This window comes from Rhopalosiphum maidis, chromosome 2 (genome assembly GCF_003676215.2).
Source record: "Rhopalosiphum maidis isolate BTI-1 chromosome 2, ASM367621v3, whole genome shotgun sequence".
Taxonomy (NCBI): Eukaryota; Metazoa; Arthropoda; class Insecta; order Hemiptera; family Aphididae; genus Rhopalosiphum; species Rhopalosiphum maidis.
In genome coordinates, this window is record NC_040878.1 from 63,798,520 (window position 1) to 63,821,992 (window position 23,473).

The 23,473-nt window shown below is 26.1% G+C and overlaps 1 protein-coding gene across 11 annotated transcripts; it reads left to right on the forward strand.

The window, feature by feature from the left end:
• The first annotated feature begins 5,400 nt into the window (after positions 1 to 5,400).
• LOC113553917 (serpin B4-like) lies at positions 5,401 to 22,688 on the forward strand. Of its 11 annotated transcripts, none has more exons than XM_026957506.1 (8): positions 5,401 to 5,410; positions 7,496 to 7,575; positions 7,644 to 7,823; positions 8,362 to 8,572; positions 8,659 to 8,867; positions 8,942 to 9,127; positions 9,198 to 9,336; positions 22,476 to 22,688. In XM_026957506.1, the coding sequence occupies exons 1-8, from the start codon at positions 5,401 to 5,403 to the stop codon at positions 22,610 to 22,612; spliced, it is 1,152 nt and encodes a 383-aa protein (XP_026813307.1). In that variant the 3' UTR covers positions 22,613 to 22,688. The 11 variants fall into 11 exon arrangements, with proteins under 11 accessions (XP_026813307.1, XP_026813305.1, XP_026813302.1 ...); XM_026957504.1 differs by lacking the exon at positions 22,476 to 22,688 and adding an exon at positions 18,816 to 19,007; XM_026957501.1 differs by lacking the exon at positions 22,476 to 22,688 and adding an exon at positions 17,791 to 17,951.
• Positions 22,689 to 23,473: the final 785 nt, after the last annotated feature.

Sequence of the window (23,473 nt, forward strand, 5' to 3'; positions counted from 1 at the left end):
TCATACTGTGTTGTTAGCTAAAACGCCTAAAACAAAAAGTTGAACGTAATCACTTACGTACCTATCCAAAAATAATTATTTTTAAAGCATTAGAAGTTAGAATTTTGAAGAAATTCATCAAAATCACAAAATATTGCACACTTCTAGTTGGAAATTCAATAATATTTTTCTTTCTAAATATTTAATGCAAGATTTATCAAAATAAGTTCATACTGAAACTAAAAAATCAGAAAAATATACAGACTATTATGTTTATGGACATTTTAAGTTCAAATTTATTTAGACGAGATTACATATAAAACGATGAACAACAATGTTAATTATTTTCATATAATTTAAAAATTGTATTCGCGAGAACTCAAAACTTTTACGTATATTATATTAATATTATGCATTTTATTATACGCAATAATCTAAATATTACAATAATGTGTTGCTTATTTAAGTCTTGTTTACCTTAATTGGTAATTCATGATTTCATAAAAAGTTTATTTGCAACGTTGTTGGGAAATTTTGTTTTAAAATAATTTTATATAATATTAAAATAAATGGTAATAATTATAAAAAAATTTTATCGTGAAATTAAAAGAATAAAGAACGTATCGAATTTACCAAAAATTCATACAATAAGTATAAATCAAATTAATATAATTCAGTTTTATTATCACTAGTTGTTCTTTGATATCAGGATTCAGGGGAAAATTTATAATAAACTTATTTTAATTATTTATTTTATCTTATTTTTGTTATTTTTAATACGATATTATTTGAAAACAAATAATTATTGTATTTAACCTGAAAAATAAATGATAAAGTAATGAATGCATATTTACTACCATCATGAGGTAATTTACATCAAGTTGTTATTAATAATTAAAAAAATAGTAAAATATTAAATTTAATAATTCACACGATTAATGGTATATTATTATAATTAACTATTGAATTTGTAAATAAGATATGAAATACATAAAAAAAAAATCATATTTTGAGAAAAAGATGATTGGGAATTTCCATTAAAAAAGCTGAACCCACTATTGAGGAGGAGGAGGAATACGCTATCTAAGACACAAACTCCAAAAATATCGATCTGTAATAAATATTATAATTTATAATCTGAACAATAAATTATTATCATTGGGAATTTCAGTAATTAATTATTTTTCAGATTAGTAGACACATATTATATAATTATTTATAAATATTATGAATTGTAATAAATATGTGTTTATTACAATGTACAAAGTATTCAAAGAAATCGTTTTGTTGAAATAATATGTTTTTAGATCCCCAGTACAACATACTATTTTTTTTCGGAATTTTCGATAGTATATTTTTTTAGATAATTAGTAGGAAAATTGATAACTTTTACTTATATGAATTGTGGAGCCGTGGCCTGTGACGCTAAAAATAATATTAAAACTAATACATAATATATACATATAATAATTGTATAAGTATTTTTAATGTTAGAGGACGCTTTATTATGTGTTGTCTTTATCTTACAAACGTACATCATATCAAATTTGCGTAAAGCATAATCTATATGATATTAGGTAAATGTACTCTAGTATTAAACTAGACTACTAGAGTAAATTTACATATTATCAAACTTAAAGGTATAAATATTATCTAGGCATTTCACGGGTTTTTATTTTCATTTTAAAGGGAGTTATGAGTATTTTAAAGTTTTAATATTTTATGTAGTTATAACTTATAACTCGCTTGTATAAAACATATGCAGGTGTTGCGTCCTCTTAAAGTACCAAATCATTAATTATTTCTTGTGGCGTTCCACAACACTCGATAAATAATAGAATAAAGATAAGATAATAATATTATAATTTGTACACGGAAACTTGGGAAATACCTAATTATTTCTACGTATAGTTCTGTTTATTTGTAAATTAATACTATCGTTCATCGTAAATCGTTTAGAATATTATGTAATAGAAAAATAAATATTTGGTTTGTTTTCGTAAATAATAAAAACTGCTACATATTTTAACCATTTTTATTTTTTAGTGCACTGAGTCCCGAACCTGAACCCTAGTTATAATTTAGAATATATAGTATATAATATGTACGTCTATGCAGACATTCCATTTAAAAAAGTTATATAAAGGGGTGATTCTCGTTGAGATAGTTGAGTGAGACACAGACATTTGCAGTAAGTGCAATGGACATTGGACGTAAAGGAAGTGCACAATATAATATATTATTATAATTGGTGAACATAACAGGATGTCGAATACCTACTTGAATATCGACAACACGCGCTAAAGCAAATAATCAAATACCTATTGGAGGTTAATAATAGTTTTAGTTTGCAATGTTTGCAACACAAACATATACATTATACCTACATGACTCATGTCGCACATAGTACTCGACATTTTATGTTTGTCAATATTATATTATTATATTATTAATCATTATTCATTATAGTTGGTACTAAGGTACTTATCACTGAGTATCACTTTTGTTGTTTGACTGGAGACTAGGTACCTACAGGCTACAATTTATATGCAATAGGCCAATAGCAGTATAATAGTCAGTACTCAGTATAGCTTACTAAGTACAGGCTACAATATAAATAATATATCCTATGTCCTATAGCAGGGGTGGTGAATCTTTTTGGAGTCAAGTGCCAAATAATCCCAATCAACGTTTTGAACATTTTACGCGTGCCAAAAGGAAATTAAATTTTCTAAGGATAAAAATAAAATTACTGATTTATTATATATTATTTTATTTATTTTATTAAGTAATCACACCTTTAGGCTTTTTTTTGTAATTATAATTTTTAAAATGTATATAATTTGTTTCTTTGAATTTCTTATAGCAGTTATAATTAAAACTTTTTATACACCTAGCATAATTTTTAATAATTTAAATTTTTTCACGTGCCATTGAAATTTTATCAACGTTCCAACTTTGGCACGCGTGACGTAGGTTCACAACCACTGTCCTATAGGCTAACTTCTGGTAGTTCAGAAAATATTATAAGATAATTATATATAAATAAAAAATATATAAACTATATTGGAATAATGCGTAAGAAAAATAGGCGAGAAATTAGGTGTGAATGTTTATGAACAATTTATTATTTTCCCGAACGATTGTGAACAAACCAGTGATTGAACAGCTTAGGACTGTTTACTTTTGTAAAGTAATCATAAATTGTCTTTTTTATTTTATATTCATACAATTTGGACTGGAAGATTGGTATATCCGTATACTTTAAAATTATTAATAAGATACCAATATAAAACCAAATTAGATACTCTTAAACATATATATTACTTATAAGTTATAGTTTAAAAAAAATTGAAATCCCAGTATTTGAATACATTAAGCCTAGTGTGTGAACTACTATATAACAACTTACTAACAAGACAATATTAACTGTTTATTTTTCATATTAGAATTATACATAATTCTCTTAAAATTAAAACATTTGTGAGCGGTGATTACTGGACGATTCACCTATTATATCAAAATCATTTTTCATTGTGATGAATAATAATTTTGTTTATTATAATATAACGATAAATTATTAATATACTTACACCAGTTGTTATACTATATTTATTTATTAATTTATTATTAAAATGTTTTTTCATTTTTATTTATTGATTATTTATTATAGGTATTCGGCAATTGTAATTTAATTCATTATACTAATAATTCAACTATAGTATTATATATTTATAATTATAAACAATACTAGGTATAATATTTTTCTTAGTATTCTAAAAAAGAACAAAAAAAATCAGTTGGACGTGTCAGCATGTAATACAGGATTGTGATTGGTACCTTATTTTAAAATAACATATTAAAATTAATAATTGAATATTAAATTTTAAACTTCTCCCATTTTATTTATTAGAAGTTATTTTTGAATTCTTCAATAAAAAATTGGTAAAAATATTCCAAAAAATTAATGACAATTATTATAGTAGTATAATGTCATTAAATTGGAATTTTAAAACCATCTCGATCCGATGAAAATGCTTATGAATTATGATATTTTTATAAATTGTAAGCATGAGTGGGCAAAGAAGAGGCAAATTGTAATGGTTCGGTGGCCCGATGGTTCTACATTCCTGAATTTGACCTTGAATGCCGCAAAAATATGTGGATATTTAATGAATATGAATATCATTATATTTTATAATAAATTATAAATAAATGACGTAGAGGTACGATCGAGTTTGTTGAAGACTGCTGCTTGTTTAATTATTAATCCGATAAGGTAATATAAACATGTTTAATTTATATCTGTGATCCATGGAAATTAATTTCATATTCAGAAATGTATGAAATTAAATTATAAATAGGTAGGTATTTGGTATTTTGTAGTTATCTACACAATTTATAAAAACACGAACGATTTAATTAGTAATTATTATATCCTATAGGATCGTGCATTTGAAACTCGCACATTTTTTGCTTCTTGTTTAATTGTATCTTGTAAGTTGCAACCATAGACATAAAATTATATCTATGGTTGCAACACCGAGTGTTCTCTAGATTTGCTTATATAAAATCGAATTCAAATTAAATAGGTACTTATGAGACTTCAAATTTTAAAGTATACGCAATTTTATGACTTTTATTTTGGATTTATACATACTATAATATTTTAATCGCATATATTATTAACACGGTATTCCCGTTAATTTCCGTACTTTTAAAATACGTAATGCTGGCTATTTTATAAATGTATACTGTATAGACAGGTGCCTAAGTAAGGTTATTTTAAATACATTTTACAGACTTATTTACAATATAGTGGTAGCCGGTAGACGATGTTAAAACGATTCCCAGGGTAACCAAAAACCACAACATAAACATCGAGGTCGGTGTGCCCCTATTGTATACACTTACTACTTACCTACCACCAGTAGCTGTTATTGAGTTTTTTTTATATTATAATTATCTACGTTCGGAAATGATGTCACGGTATGAGAACGTCGTCGTTGCGCCTGCTTGGGCGCGAGGGCGGGGCGCGGATAATATTAACATTCTCTTATCTTATCAACGAAACTCGACAAGTGACAACGTCTAACGTTCGCAGTGGACATTTCGTTTACAAACACTAACAATAGACAGAATAACTATAAAATTAACAATAATTATAATAATTTATAATACATATATACTGGTAAACATATAAATCGTTTTTATTCTTTTCAGTCGACGCAACCCCCGCGGACGAATTATACCTAGTTACTTGGTTACGTCCGAAATTTATTGCAAGAAGTCATCCGGTTGTCAAATTTTAATTAAAGAAGAATACCACGTCTGCTCGCGAGTTGCGATCATCTCATTGAACTTAACGCGTATTCATTTCTGAACATTAGTTCGCTGTAAACGAGATAAACCAACGACATTATGAGTGACGGTAAGTACTTTTCATATGATCATAAGAATACTATTGTATTTGCTTACTTGCCCTGCTGCCATTTAAATTAATTATTTAGTCGGTTTTTCAATGTACGCAAATAAAAGATGCAATTAAAATATTACCTATAAGTCCAAAGTTAAAGTGTCGATATATTATGTGTAATTATCGGTGGGTAATTTATTGTATATTACGATTACATTAGTTAGGTACGTCGTTAGCGTAATAATATTTGGCCCTATCGGCTATTATTGTTTGTAGAGTGCTTTCGTTTGTACTTTTGTATTGTTTGAACAATAATTATAATAATTGTAATGAATAATGACAATTCGGGTTCCCGGAATATCTGCGGAGGAAAATTCGAAGCGAAATGTACATGTACGTGTACGTCATCGATGTCGATGGTGAGTGGGGAAATGTCCGTGTACTTTACACATCCTATTAAAAATCTGCTTATTCTGCTCATCTAATGGTCGTACCGTCCGCTGCCGACAACGTAATTGGTCGCCGCCGGTACATTTAATTTTGTTGTTGTTGACTGTTGTCCCGCCTGACCAAAGTAGTATTATTGTAAAATAGCATAAATAATAAATTGGTAGGAATATTCACGCAATCGGTAATCACCCGCAGTCTGTGCTCCCGAGTCTTTGCAGTAACTATCACGAACATTGGAAAAAAACCCGATATCCTGCGACTCGCTGTACAGCAACTTTATACGCGATTTTGAAAAAAAGAAAACCGTTTTCAAGGTAAAATCTGTTTTGAGTAGGTATTTAATAAGACAACTATCTCTTGTAGTGTTAAAGATTTATCCTTAATTATGGATACTCATAATATTTTAAAAGTTACTTACTTATTGCTGGATCTGTTTAGTTTCCAAAAGATAAAACTAGTTGACTTACTTTTCTGAACAATGTTATTAAGGCTTCGGAACATTTTGACCATTACAAAAATTCAACATCAATTGGTTTATAGTTAACCAATAAGAAAAAAAAATTAAAATGCATTTCTTCATAAGATCAAATATTTTAAAAAATATAATATATACTGTTTTTAGTAACTAAATGTTTTTTATTGCCAAAATATAGGTATTGTTTTATATTATAATATTTTAGATAAAAATTGTACTATTTGAGATATTTTGATATTTTGTTATCTTTTTGAAAATATTGATGTAGATATACGGACAGTAAAAAAATTACATTAAATATCTTTTCATTCGCAGGGTAGTTGTTATTGTAACATGGATATTTTTGATGCAATAAATAGTAAACTTAATTACTTACCTACCTATTTTTATAGACATTTATAGACCATTTCATGGATGAATTTATTTAGATTTATTCTGATTATGAAAATGACATTAAAATCTTTGTTTAAATTTGTTCATGATTATGGCTATAGAAATTATAAGTGGAAATATGTCAAGAGTTTTATACCCGCAAAGATTTATTACATTAATACTTTGATGACCACTCTTCTGTATATTATAATTTGGGGATACATATAATTTCAATTTCAATTGTTATATAACCGGTGATATTTTTCTATAGATTATAATCAGATCTATATTATAGCTATTGGGCTATTTCAATAAGTTCTTTGTGTGTTGTTTTTGAATAATTGCCATACCTAAAATAATTATACCTAATATTTTATTAAATTGAAGGTCATACTTAACATTAATTTTTAGATGACACATTATTCATAAATGGGTTAGATAGTTATTAGTTAATCATAATATTATAGTTTCTTTTTATGTAAATCAATTATTTGTTAGCACATAGTTCAATATTATAATATTATAAATTATAATGTTATGGATGGTTGTTAAATTTTTCAAAACGATCAAATATTATTTTAAATGTTCTTTTTGTTTATTTATTCATTAATTGGCAGTACAAATTCAAAATGATATTATTGTACAATGTACATATAAAGTTAGGTTATTTCTTATTGCCTAGCACTTTTTTTTGAAATCCCTATTAAATCATATTGTAGTTAAAATATTAGGTATTATAATAGCTTAAATATATGTACTATTAAGAGAGAATTAATAATATATTTGTTATTTACCTATTTCAGATCCAAAAAATATGGCACTTACTACAAATTTAGAAGCGTTAAGTTTAGCAAATCATGATTTTTCATTTTCTTTGTACAAGGTAAAGAACTAACTTTTTTATTATAAATATTAATTATTTTACTTAATTATTAATTTTACATAATTCAGGAATTGGCCAAAACTGAAACAGGAAATATTTTCTATTCTCCATTCAGTATCCATGTGATTATGTTTATGGCTAGTATTGGAGCAGCTTCAAAAACTTTTGATGAAATGATAGCCACTATTCATTTAAATAAAACTACTCATTCTCTGGAAGCTTATAAGAATTTATTGGAAGACTTAACAGTAAGTATATTATGCTGTCTGATATTTATCGATAATCGATAAAATTGTTTAACTTTATGATTATGTGACTATTATGAATTAATTACAATAGAATGTTAGTTTTTATCTAATACCACTGTAATTTATGTTTGAAATTTAATCTCATCAATGTTGTAAACATGTTAACTGCACATGGTTTGTGGCTCACTTTTCTAGTCTTCCTGTCATCTCTTCCCAAAATAATGTGGATGCATTTGCATTGGAGTAATATACAATATACACATACATACATTCAGTTATAGAAATATCCTATGATAATGTTGACAAATATCAAATTGTATTCATTTATATACACTGAGTAATTAAGAAATTATCAATAATGTACATTTATAGGACAATAAATAATGTAAAACGCATTGCTAAAGCATCTGTAGCATACCATTTAGTATCTATGGACGATTAAAGTGTCAAATAAACTATTAACATTTTATTATACAAAGAGCATAAAATTTAAAGATCTTATAATAATATATTTTATAGTAACTTTATACTATTTTAGAGTGAAAGTGATAATCTGAAACTGGCGACTGGAATGTTTGTTGATACAGCTTTCAATGTTAAAGATAGTTTTGTGGAAAACTGTAGAAAATATTTGAAATCTTCTATGGAAAAATTGAATTTCAAAAATGACCCAGAACAACAGCGTAAATATTTAAATGATTGGGTCTTAAGCAAAACCAATAACAAAATCAAAGATCTATTTCTCAAAGGTGATTTATATACCTAATTATGTAATACTTATATTATTAAACTTATATAATTTATTTACAATTAAATATCTAATGTTTGTTTACAGATACCATTACTCGGGCTACTGCTTTAGTACTAGCAAATGCTGTGCATTTTAAAAGTGCTTGGGAACATAAATTTAATGATGCAGAAGACGATTCTTTTTATGTGACTCCAAGTAACAAAGTAACAGTCAAAATGATGACATTAAGACATGATTTGCAATACTATCATGATAGTGACCTAAAATTTGCTGCACTCGAATTGCCCTATGAAGTGACTACTGCTTTATTTATGTAAATTAATCTAATATTTTGAAAAAATGTATCATTTTATATTTTTCTGTTTAGCACCATACTTTTAAAATGATAATTTTATTGCCTGATGCTAAAGATGGTTTGAAAGAGCTGGAGAATAATTTTTCAAAAATTAACTTGTATGATATTTCAAAGAAAATGACCCAGTATCATGTTACTGTTAAATTACCTCGTTTCAAATTAGAACAGTCTCTGCAATTAGAAGAAGTATTGTCAAATGTAAGTAAATATCATAAACAAAATATATTTATATTTACATTTTATTATATTTGTTTTAATTATATTTTAGCTTGGAAGTCCAACAATGTTTACACGAGAGGCAAACTTTACTAACATTGTTGAAGATGGTGATTTGTATGTGAGTAAGGTTGTACATAAGGCATATGTTGATGTCAATGAAAAAGGAACTGAGGCTGCAGCAGCTACTGGTAATGCATTTTATTTTTCTTACTGGTGTTCGGTATTCAATGTTCATTTATTTATATTTTAGAGGAAAAAATAACATTTAACATAATATTATTATTTATTTCTATTAATTATACAAATCACATGATAAGTACATTTTTAATCATTTTAAAATATTTAAATCTGGGTTCATGTATTGTCTACAACTCTGTATGCTTGGTTGTGTTTAAAGCTTGTTGGGGCTATTTTTTTTTAATAATACTGAATAGTAGATAGTATATACTAATTATAAGTGTTATCTTAATCTTATGACCTAGTTATTTATCTCTTTTGTTATGAAAATTACACCTCACCAAAGTTTGTTATATTCATTCCTTTTTTAACATGTTAAAATGATGTGTCTAAAATACATTATCAGATAATATTTTTGAATTTTAATTAATATTGATTATATATCTGTATTTAAATATAAAAATAAGTTTATCAGACATGGGTTATAAAAACAGTTTGCTATTCATATCATAAAGGGGCAAAGTAAATGAGAATCAATAAAACAGTAAAAAGGATAAGATAAGTTTTTGCTGATTAATCCATTTATCTATTATTTTTTTTTAAATTCTGTTTGCATATAAAGCAATATATATGCATATAAGCATATAAATACATATTGACTGATTTAATTGTTAATAAATAATAATGTATACAATTTTATACTAATATTTATTATGTACCCGGTTTTTATACAATTTGTACAATCATTTTAAATTAAACATTTTGTACACAATATGAATTAACTGAGTCAAATAACTTGATCTAAAATTAAAATAGTTTCCAGTATAATTTATAAGTTGGTTAAAAGTTTTTTTAAATTAATATAGTAGGTAATAATGTTCTTTTAATTTAGTTTCTAGGTCTATATTTTAGAATCCTGTAATAGTAATCAAAGCTTATAATTCTAATCAATTATACTATAGAAAAAAATATTATATATTTAAAGGAGTATTTAATACAAACATTAGAGAACATTTTTTTTTTCAAAGGGAATCTAATAATTTTTCTTTTTTTTTTAATTTATATTAAAAAATTATTGCAGTTCAAAGTTATTTATAAATGCATTATTATTATTATGGATCTTATTATAAAGTGGTTAAATTATGTGCTAAATAATATATTTTAATTAATTTGTATAATATATAGCTATGAAAATAAAATTCTATTTTCATTGCTGATTGATCTGTATAACTTTGTTTTTGTTGTGTTGTACATCTGAGAAATAAAGATAACAAACTTTGGTGTTGATTTCTCTTAATTAATATAATGCTAAACAAATGAAACTCATTCTGGTTTTAGTGTATATAATTAAAGCTATAAGCAAAATACAAGTTAAAATGTTTAAAATATTATTAGGTATGACAATCCGTATGAAGAGAAGTTTAATAATGAATGAACATAAAGATTTCATTGTTGATCATCCATTTATATTTTTAATTTTAACTAAAGGTAGTAGCATTATTTTTGTAGGTCGAATGACCAAAATTGATTCATTGGCACAACATCCTATTAAAGAAGAACTTTAATGTTCTATTTATTTTTTTTTTTAATTTATTTATAACTAGGCAATTTGTATTGTTATCAATTTTAATTATGTTGAGTCATATCTATTATTTATATTTATTTAAAATCTATTTAGTTAAAAACTGTAAAAGTATTATTTTTTGTTAAATAATTTGTATGCGTTTATTACAAATAGTATTAATGTAATAATTGATAACATTTAAATTTACAGTTAAAAATCTATAGTAGTAGCTGTTCTAATACAAGTATATGCTTATGTTATTAGGAATGACTATTCTTACTCGGTGTTTGATGACCCCCAGAGCATACGACGAAGTTGACTTTTTTGCAAACTGTCCATACATCTTCTTTATAATGGGCCAAAACAATGAACTTTTATTTTTTGGTCGAGTACAAAATTTATCTGAAAATTAAAAATCAAATGTTATCCTTTTAATAGTTACCCATTACAATTTTATCAGTATTTTCACACAGTTTTTTTATTTCATAGTTAGTTTATTATTGTTAGCCAATAACGCACATGTTAACCATATTCTCAAACATTGATATTTATATTTGCTAACTATTTTTCTTATTGAAAACTATTTTTAATAGTAAAATAATTAATATTATTTATTTCACGTTGTACATTTGGGTACATTTCAGGTGAATATTTTCATTATTCGTTTTTATACAATAATTTAATTACATATAATGAAAAATTGAATATTTCAATTTTTAACCATTTAATCTGAACAAAAGTTTTAAAAAGTATAAAATACTATTAAGCATATAGTAATATTATATTTTGTGTAAGTTGATGATTTAATTTTCTGTTTTTAAATAATAATTTTTGAAAGCTGATATATAGTGTATATATATTAAACAGATTTTCTCTATTAATTATATTGTTATTTGTTTTTTTTTATTATTATTTAATTAAACTTATTTAGCTTCAATGTTCCTGTTCAAATTTATCGAATTTAAATTGTTTTTTCTTAAAAATATATTTTGTTAATTATTAACAACAATATCTAATAACTAAAATATTTATTTATATATTTTTTGTAACAATGTATTCGAACAGGATGTAAGACTTATCCTTCGTTGAGCACTAAATTGTTATATATCATAATAAATTGCTTATGTGCTTGTATTTTATGTATTATTTGTTCCGTTATAGCATAGTTTTTTATTTTCCAAAATCATGGTATTTACTTGGGTTATTATTATAGAAAGTTTTACAGTCAAATGTTATTATGGTATAACCTTAATGTGTTCAACAGGCTGTTCTATGGACAACAGTATGAGTTTTCCAGGAACAAAAAATAGAAGTATATTCAGAGCTGACCATCCGTTTACATTTGTTATTTTATCACATTTTAATTATTCTCATATTATTTTTATTGGCAAAATAGTTACTCTGTGATATTATGGTATCTATTACCTTAATGTGTTTTTTAATTAATTAATTATTTACGTACTTACTTAAATAATAGAATAAATATGTTTTTTTTTTAAATTAATTTCAAGTAAATAAATACATTATCTTATTTAAAGCACCCAATTAAAAACTACCTGAACTTTTCAGTTGTGTATGTATTTCATAATTAGATGTATAATCTTAAATTTACCAACATTTATATTTTTATTAATAAGTAAGTTTACTAAATAGTTTCGAAATATATGTTACAAATAATCATAAATATCAACAACAATTTTTTATAAAATAAATAAATAAAGGTTGCGAGTTATAATTTTTAAGTGTTATAACTAATGGTAAAATTTTTTTGTACCGCAATATTATTATTGTTGATTTCAGAACTAAATTCTAACTATTTTTAATTTTATTTATTTTATAGAAAAAGTGCTTAAGCTATAAGGGCTAATTGTACCGTCTCCGATTAAACTCCAATTACACTTAATCACTTATAACAGATATTTTAACCGGGCTAATTTGCCGATTAAACTGTGATCAACTTTAATCGGAGACAGTACAACTGGCCCTAAGTTTGTTATTAGGTAATTGCCATTCATTTCAGACTTAGGTAGTGGTGATTGGTAAATCTTTTTATGTATGGTTTCAATTTAATTAAATACTAAAATGCAATGTATGCACATTCATATTATATTGAATGCTAAATTTCATCATAACTGATTAGTATCTAACAAATGGTTAATTTGTGAATTTGATTATGTACCTATTTTGTTTATGACTTGCATGTTTGTTTTTATGCTTACTATATTTTTTTTAAAACAAGTGACATTGTGTACTTTGTTTTATAATTGTTTTATTTTTGTACAGGTATAAAAGTAATGTTTCTAAGACTTCCTGTACAACTACCCAAAGTAAATTTTGTTGCTGATCACCCTTTTGTCGTTTCTATCATTTCTAGAACAAAGACCATTTTATTTATAGGCCGCTTCAAAATTGTTTAAATTTTATCATTATTAATTTTGAGTTAATAGTTTTATGTATAATTAATATAACAATAAATTGTGAACACTATTTAATATTTTTTACTCATAAAACTATAAAAGTATTAAGTTGGCGGGAGGTGGGTCAAGTGACAATCATAATGTTGTAGACTAATTTTTAATATCCAATTGTTGCAATACCTACATTTGTCTCATTGTGTGTTAAATATTTTGCTAAACTAGCTTTGGTTATCTTAAGTGAATGTTATTTTATATATCATAATTCATAACTAACTTTAATTTAATGTCATATTTATTAATAATTATTGTAAAACGACTTATAATTAATCGTGCGCTCATTCGATTTGCACGAATTTGCAAATTGCTTATTTAAATCTGAGAGTCTTTTGGCGCGTATCAAGGGCGGAGTCGACGGTCGTTACGTCTTTCGGTAGTTTTTCATGCATTTATAATTATATCTTTAGTATAACATGTACGGTATTTCATTTTTATATTATTCATTTTTTTGCGTATTACAAATATATATTATTGCAATTACAACTATAGTGCGTGCTCTATACTATCGTATATTACCCATGTTTGTTTTATATTTGTGCAGGTTTGGTGATTATGTTAACGAACATACCACAAGGTCCGCCACGGCCCAGAGTAAAATTTGTCGCTGATCACCCTTTCATGCTTTCTATAATTTCTCACAACAACGAAATATTGTTTATAGGCCGTCTTGTCAAAATTTAAAGCGATGCGTCAACTCACAGTGATATGGTGAAACATATTATTGTGTCGTCAAACGCTTATACTACTTACATAACATAATATAAATATAAAATAAACATTTTGAACAATGTCTTACGATGATTAAACGTCTGATTAAAAATAAATCTGTGTGCAGGTAAAAGAGAATTGGTCAATGTCACTACTTTTTAGAAAAAGAAACGTTAAATAAATCAATTTTAATGTCCGTATTGGTTGAAATATTTTTCAACATATTTTTATAGATAATTTAAGTTCTATTGTAATATATTGACTTCAATATTTTTCAAATCTATTCGACTAAATTACGAACGCTATGGTGACGACGAATTCATCAAAACCGTGGTGTATGTATAATGGCTAATAAAATTATGGCGCTAAATACCAATTCGAGATAATTATACGTAGGTTCTAAAATAATATTACCTATATTATACTGTGACAAATAATTGTGTGTAACGCATTATTGTGTCCTGAACCGTTTGACTGTATCCGGTGATTTTCGCGTTCAATTTAACACATTTAGGTTTTGAGCCTTGCCTGGTCGATTTTTCCATGTTCGTTGTTCTGTTCATCTATGCGGCTAGCAGTGGTTACTGCTGGTTAGTGTATTATGTACTCTAACGATAATTTGATGTCGATTATTATATTATTAGATATGCAATATTAATGTTCTAGCCAGGTGTTTTTTATTTGGATATGTTTGTTTAAATATATATATTTTTTTAATTCGTTTGTTTACCTAATTGCTTACAAGTTATAATAATAAGATGTATATTATATATTATTATTATTATATATCATACACATATGTAAAATTTTCCTAAGTTTCTCAAATTTCTTTCTAATGTACTTCTGTCCTTATTTTTTCAACTTCGTGTTTGATTATAGTACCACTAAACACTATAACATTATTTTGTATGTTTATTAAAGTGACATTTTTGTGGTTTTTTTATATAATCTGTATTCGAATTATAAAAATTAATAGTTATATTTTTTGCGGAAGTGATCACAAATTCACAACGTGGTAACCAATCGGTTCAAGTTTTTACAAAATTGGATAACACTCGAATATTAATTTATCTGTGATACGTCTTAGTGATAGTTTGGAGGGGTAGGAGAATCATCAGTAGGTGCGTACATCAATTCATAACGCCACGCTGGCAGCACCATTGGCAATCGACATATTATGATGATGTATTTTTGCTGTTAATCGACTGCTTTAGTTTAAACATATTTTGCGGTTATTATTTATTTTTATTGTGTTATGTGATTGTCTTCTAATGCTTATTTACACACGTTTCGTTGTTATATAACCGTTAGCTTTTGATCAATTGAATGTGGCAATAGTTGTTTATGCATTGTGCTGTTTATTTATATGATATTGATATAGTAGGTACAACGATTATAATTTTATAACAATATTAACTGTCGTGGTGTATATGGGTAAAGTGCGCGGGTATATAATAAAGCGGTCTGTGATTTTGTAATTTATTTAGAAAAAATATGTATACAAATAAAAAATTCAATTCTGATCTTAACATTTATTTTTGGCGGATAAATATTATACTTGTAAGTTGTAACCCGTGAGCGATGGCGATTTCGAATTATCATCTGGCCAAAGTAGGCTGCTTTAATCCGCGCCTTTCTCTGTCAAATATATGATGATACCGAATACAGTAAATCTTACTATATAAACATATGATAAATAAATATATGTAATATGTATATTATTGTGCAGCTCTCATTATTGTGGGGTACAGTCTCATACAACCGCTCATACCGCCGAAAGATGTTGAATTCAACGCCAACCATCCTTTTGTCGTCGCGATAGTGTCGCGCACTCTTGACGTCTTATTTCTTGGTCGCCTGTCGAACCCGTGAACGTCGTTTCATTACTATATTTATATAACATATATTATATTGTTTAGTATCATAATTATATTACTATTGTAAATACGACATGAATGTTTTTGCGGGTGCGCCTACCCACTATAGGTGTATTGTAAAATTAAAACACGAAATCCAAAGCAATTTATATTTTGCAAGAGTCTGCGTTTTTAATATAATGTTGTTACGTGATTTTTGTATCATTTAAGGTGAGTACTCACTTAGCAGACAATTTTTTTTAAATTTCGATGTAGTATTTAAATTAAAATCATGCCAAATGTTTCCGAATTATTAAACATTATTTTGACTGCAACATCACTAATCACATAACGTTATATACACCTAAATAATATGTTTTATTTTGATCATAAATCTGACGTATTATTTCGTAAATATGACAGTGATATTTTTCGGTTATTTTATTTTAATTGTATTATACAGTTTGTGTAAACAATTGATAATTATAATTTTAGCGATAGTGTTTACAACTACCATGTGGTAACTAAATCGGTTAAAGTTTTTACAAAATTGGATAACACTCGAATATTAGTGCATACTGCATATCAAACTCATCCATGATACGTCTTTGTAACAATTTGGGGAGGGGAAGGGAGAATCATTAGTAGGTGCGTAGTGCGTAAATCGTTTCCCAACAACACACTGGCAGCTTATTATATCAGTAATCGGCATAATATGATGATGTATTTTGCTGTTAATCGACAGCTTTCGTTTAGACATTTTTCAGTTATTATTTATTTTTGGCAAATATTTATGTGATTGATATTTGATGCTTATTTACATGCGTTATATTGTGGCAATCGTTAGCTTTTGATAAATTGAATGTGGCAAAAGCTATATATTGTGTTGTGCTGTTTATTTATATAATATAGTTGGTACAACGATTATAATTTTATATGAAAGTGATCGTAATTTTTTAACAATATTAACTGTCGTGTATGGGTAAAGCGCGGTGGTATATTATATTATATACGTATAATAAAGCGGTCTGTGATTATGTAATTTATTTTTACTAAGGAAAATATCGTATACAATAATAAAAAGTGCGATTTCGATCTCTAATTGATAATAATTATTGTAATTTTCCGCGGATAAATATAATAATCCATGAACGATGGCGATTTTAAATTGTATTCAGATCCACGCAGGCTGCTTTAATCCACGCCTTTCCCCGTCACCTGTATTTATGTTAATACATACTGTATTTTACTATATAAAAATATGATAAATAAATATATATATATATATTACGTATATGTATACATAAATTTATATATGTATCATGTATAATTTATATATAAATATATATATACAAGATGTAACAGATAGACTTGACCAAAAAAAATATATATATATATATATCTATTGAAACGTATGACAATAATTGTTAATATTATATGATGAGTAGATAATTTAAGAAATATACTTATGTCAGCAAATTATCAAAAATCATATTTTTAAAAAAGTTATTACGTTCCAGTTAATTTAATCAAAAAATATTGATATTTTAAAAAAAACTACTTGACTTAGATAAATCTTTTTACCATCAAAATATTGTTCTTATAATCAGATTAACAAATTGGCTATTTTAAATTTATCTAAAAAGATTTAAATCAAATTTTTTTTTTTTATTTTCAGTACTAAAAAACAATCATAAAAAAATGAAATTATACATATGTAGCGCTAGGGTCTCATTAATTATATAAATAAAAAATTGAAATTTTAATTATAACAAAAGTTATTCCAAAAGTCAGTTCTATCTGTTACACCCTATATATATATATATATATGCATATATACATTTATTATATTGTTTTGTGTAGCAATCATCGTTATGAGGAAGCACAAGGTCACAAATCCGCTCGAACCGCCGAAACATATTGAATTCCACGCCGACCATCCTTTTGTAGTCGCGGTAGTGTCACGCACCTATGACGTTTTATTTCTTGGCCGCCTATCAAATCCGTGAACGACATTTCATTAGTATATTTAGATAAAATGTATATCATAATTATATTCTTATTGCAAGTACGAATTGAAAATTGTTGGGGGTACAATTTTTCGCAGTATGTATAATGTATATTGTAGAATTACTAATACGATGTCAAAAACAATTAATATTTAGCACGAGTCACTACAGCGTTTTCGCTACGATAATGTCATGTGATTTTTGTATAATTTAAAGGAATATGCTCACTCAGCAAATGATTTTATTTTAAATGTTGGTGTAGGTATTTAAATGAAAATTAGAACGAATAGTTTCCGAATCAGTTTATAACGCCACATTGGCAGCACCGTTATTACATCGGCGATCGGTACATGATGATGTCTTATGATGCTGTTAATCGACAGTTTTCGTTTGGGCATATTTGCGGTTATTATTTATTTTTGGCTAACGTTTATGTGATTGTTATCTGATGCTTATTTACACACGTTTCGTTGTAGCAACCGTTAGCTTTTGATTAATTGGATGCGACAACAGCTGTAAATTGTGTTGTGCTGTTTATTTATATGATATAGTTGGTACAACGATTATAATTTTATATGAAAGTGATCGTAATTTTTTAACAATAATAACTTTTGTGATGTGGATGTGTAAAGTGCGAAGGTATATTATATATATATATAATAAAGCAGTCTGCGATAAAAAATAATATTTAAAAACAAAAAAATCTAATTCAGATTTCAATGTTAATTTTCTATGGAGAAATATAATAATCCGTGAGCGATGGCGATTTTGAGTTGCCTCTGGCCGACGCAGACTGCTTTATCCACGCTCTTGCTCGTCACCTTTATCCGTGATAATAAATATTGTAAATATTACTATATAAATATATATGTTGTGCAGCAATCATGTTGATGAAGTACAGTGCCAAAAATACGCTCAAATCGAAAAAAGTTGAATTCTACGTCAACCATCCGGTTGTAGTCGCGATAGTGTCGCGCACCGATGACGTCTTGTTTCTTGGCCGCTTGTCAAATCCGTGATAACGATGTTTCATTATTATACTTTTATAACATACATTTCATAATTATATCATTATTGTAAGTACGATTTATGATTTTCGTGAATGCACCTTTTCTCTGTATGTATATTGTAGAATTTTAAAAACGATTTCCAAAATAATTTATATTTGAAATGGTTGCTGAGTGGTTACTACAAACATTGCAGTATAGTGGGTATCATACTGATGCATTGAATACTCATATTAATATACAGTATATGTAATAAGCATTATTCTTTATTAATAGTACAATTATTCTAGTTCAGATTTTTGAAATTTTTAAATATACTTTAAGACCATAATTTCAAGTACTTGTGATTTTCATATATCATTTAAAGAGTGTACACACTCAGTAGACGATTTTATTTTTAAATGTTGATGTATAACATAAATAAATAATAATATTAATAAAAAAAATAAATTAATAAATTCAAATTCGAACGAGCAGTTTCCGAGTAATATTAAACATTATGTATTAAGGATAATAGCTATGTTTGTACACATAAGACATAACAAAAATAAATTACCTATTATTTAATATTTATTTATTTATATTTACAAAAAAAAAAGTCAAATAAAATATTCGATGAAGTAGGAAGAATAGGTATTGTTTGATTTTTAATTAATTTGAAATTTAGGTATATTAATCTATTAGCATTTTACAATATTTGTAATAGTTGTCTGAATAATAACTAATAAAAACATGACTAAACAAATATTAAATTTACATTACGTGTTTTAGTTTTGTGTATAAACCTATAGCTTGGCTTCCGGTTTTCTATAATGGTTTATTATCCTTAGTACATTAAATATAATAAGTTGAAATCTACTCATGCGAATTTTGATTAGGATACATCAACATTTTCAAAATAAAAAATGGTTTGTTGAATACTTTAAAGTAAAAAAAGATGGTTCTTATTTAAAAATTTAACAGATTTGTGTATCGCCACATCAGGACACTCTAAGAATTGGTACAAATAATCTCAAGTACTTATTCAAAAATGCATAATGCTTATTTAAATTTAATTAAAAATTCCACAAAAATCAGATTTTGAATAACTGCATTATTAAATAAGATAAGGGGATGAATAATATGTTTCGTTAATCACCATTTTAAATACATTGGAACCTCGATAACTCGAATCGGCAAAGAATTTCGAGTTATCGAAAATATTTTTCATTTGAAAACAAATACATACTTCATTTTATAGTTTTATTAATTCATGTAAATATTTACTACCCGTATTGCTTTTAGCTCATGCAAAAGAGTTTTTGGATAGGCAGGGCAATTATCGACAAAGAGAAGCACTTTTCTTTTATTGTTGATAAATTTTTTATCCTAGTCGAATATCCAAGATTTCACTCCTTTTTTGACTTCGTCAATAATTTTTATTTTATCACCGACAGTTAGAGATTTTAAACAACGTTTTTCCATCTTGACTTCACAAAATCACAAGATAAACTGAACATTTGCTGTGGCCTATGACAGCATTATATTAAATATTAACGTATACATTTCGTAGTTCAATCGACGTATAATTTTACCAATAAATGTACCTACAATAAATTTATGTAGTAGATAAACGTAACTTATCGGAGATATAGACATTATATCGTATTATATCGTTGAACTATACCTTTTAAGTATTAGGTAAAGATTAGATTGATAATATTAATCGGTTTTCGATTACGATTATTGTTATTTATAATAATACACTTGGTTATTTGACCTTCGAGTTATCAAGGTATGTACGTGTTATACGTACATATATGTATATGTATTATTATATAAATTCGAGTTATAGGCCAAAATTCGACTAAAAATATTTCGACTTATAGAGAAATTCGAATTATCGAGAAAATAAATCACACATATCATATATTGTAACACCGGGGCCAAGGCATTCCTTCGAATATTCGAAAATTCGACTTATAGAGGTTCGAGTTATCGAGGTTCCACTGTAATATAGCGTGTCAATCAACTTAGCTTATTAAACAAAGATTAACGTTTTAAGGTTGGGAAGCTAATAAATATATTTCTTATTAGTATATTATAATACCAAATTTTTAAAAATGTGTTGTTTTAACACTAAATACCTTTAATAAAATGAGATTTATGTATTTATAATATGTGTGATAATGATAATCTATCGACTAGGTATAATATAGGTTAGACCAAAATACATATACTCGATTTTTATAAAGATTTTAAAATATGTAATAATAAATAATAATAATAATAACTAATAAGTAATAATAAATTGTTGCAATATTATATCCCATAAAATAAATAAGAATATACTTGATCATCGAACATAAAATTATTTTGGTTAGTTTAAGAATTATTTTAGAGGGCTAAGGCTCCACATCCTCGGTTTTCTATCTATGCTAACTATTTAGTAGTTATAATAATTAATAAGTATAAAATAAATAAATTTTAATATACCATTAAGTCTTAAGTATACAGTACTTTTGGTTCATCTAGGCTAGAAAAAAAAAGTTTAAAATTGTTGTTTTGCAGATATTTATTTTTTTAATCTGTGATAGCCAATTTATAGAATTAATTTACGTAAATACTTTATGAGTTGAATTATGAATTTCTATTAAATATTCAAATAGTTATGTAAGTTTTAAAGTTTATGCATTGAAGAGGGCTTAGTACTCTAACAACTACCATCACTATACTATACACACAAACACACACACACACACACACACACACACACAAATATATATTTCTCTATCCGCTTTCTGCCTAAACTCTAAGACTTATACGACTATTTGAATATACTTAATACATAAATGCATAATAATTCAACTAAGTACTCACGTAAATTAGCTCTAAAAAATTGGCCATCATAAACTTTTATATAAAACACAAAAACAAAGATTTTTGGAGTAGGTAATTGTATACGACGATGAATTAAATTGTACCACCATTAATATATGTATATGGTATAGCACTGCACTTATACCATCTTATATCTAATATAATTGCTATACCGCAGTTCAGCCTGTAATATAACAATAATTATGTAATTGTAACGTGTTTTTTCTCCCTTTAAAGTTTTAAAAATTAAACGCAATTCGTATGTATGTATAAATACATTTATATATATATATATATGTTTGAATGTATGACCTATGTATTATATATTATACGCTTTTTATACGTTAGTAAGAGCCAGGTCAAACAGCACACCAAGTATGGTGCTTTATACAGATATTACATAAGCTGGTTGCGATTTATACAAAAAAAAAGCTTTTTTATTTGTCCGTCCAATCGCTTTGAATTGTTGTGCGCATTTGTGTTCGCTGTATATATATATTTATATGTATATATCGTTATAATGTGTATGTATAGGGGTTGAAATATATTTTGTGATACTTATTGATTTTTTTTATTCAATGTTTGATATATATTTTAATCTGTATTGAACATTGTCGATGGAAAAGTATAATAATAGAAAAAAACTCACCATTATCTTATATATGATTTATAGGAATGCAATTCGCATTAATGAGTGCGTGGATTCCGGAACCGGCACCGAATGTTAATTTCTACGCCGATCACCCATTCGTCATTGCGATACTCTCTCAAACGGAGGTTTTGTTTCATGGTCGTTTTATAAAGCCATAAAAATATATTAAACTTGTACCAGTATTTTCTTAAATACCATACCTAAAAAAATATTATATACTATCACTACTTATTAAATTTATTGATACAATTATTAATTTTAAAATTTATACTTTTAAAGACATATTTTTATTGTCTATTAGTTACTAATCAATAAAAACATTGGTATTATACAATTTAATTATTAAACGAAGATTACTTACCCAACGCTTTACAACCAATTTTAAAAATGTCTATAGTCTGAATGAAGTTAAAATAGTTATAGACATGGGCAATGGATAATAAATAGTAAATTAAAAAATATATTATTACAACGTTATAAATTACTCATTAATTATAATATTGAGTTACTTATCAGTTATTTTACTTAGCGTTTTTCCTCGTTTTACACGGAAACAATTGGTTTGAGAGTAAGTGTATTTTTCCTTACTATTCCATTAAGTACTTTGGTACCCTTTTATTAGATTATTAGGTTATTATAATCTTCAGGGAATAGCTCGGTTTACCTTTATGATTAATTTATTCTTCTAGTTTAAAAAAAAATATATATATAACCATATTAATAAAGTAAATTTCTCTTATCTTATAACTTGTATATTTTTTTTCATTCATGGAAATAAATAATAATGAGCACCGCTGAATTTGAGTGTCTCGTGTTTCCTGTTCATAATTTTATATTACTTTTTACTATAAGCTATATAGTATAATGTACATATTATCAAACGTGATAAATAATAAATACCAAATAGCTGCCGTACCTATATAAAGTATACTTAGAACGTTACAATACTCGACATTATGGTGATAAATATATTTATTCAATCATCGGCAGTACCTAGTTTGTACCTACACTTGAATTAG

Excerpts from the sequence above, each read along its gene's own strand:
- LOC113553917 (XM_026957497.1), top strand. Across the intron at positions 7,576-7,643 it reads TTTCATTTTCTTTGTACAAG|GAATTGGCCAAAACTGAAAC; the intron begins GTAAAGAACTAA and ends TACATAATTCAG. Across the intron at positions 9,337-10,720 it reads TGAGGCTGCAGCAGCTACTG|GTATGACAATCCGTATGAAG; the intron begins GTAATGCATTTT and ends AAATATTATTAG.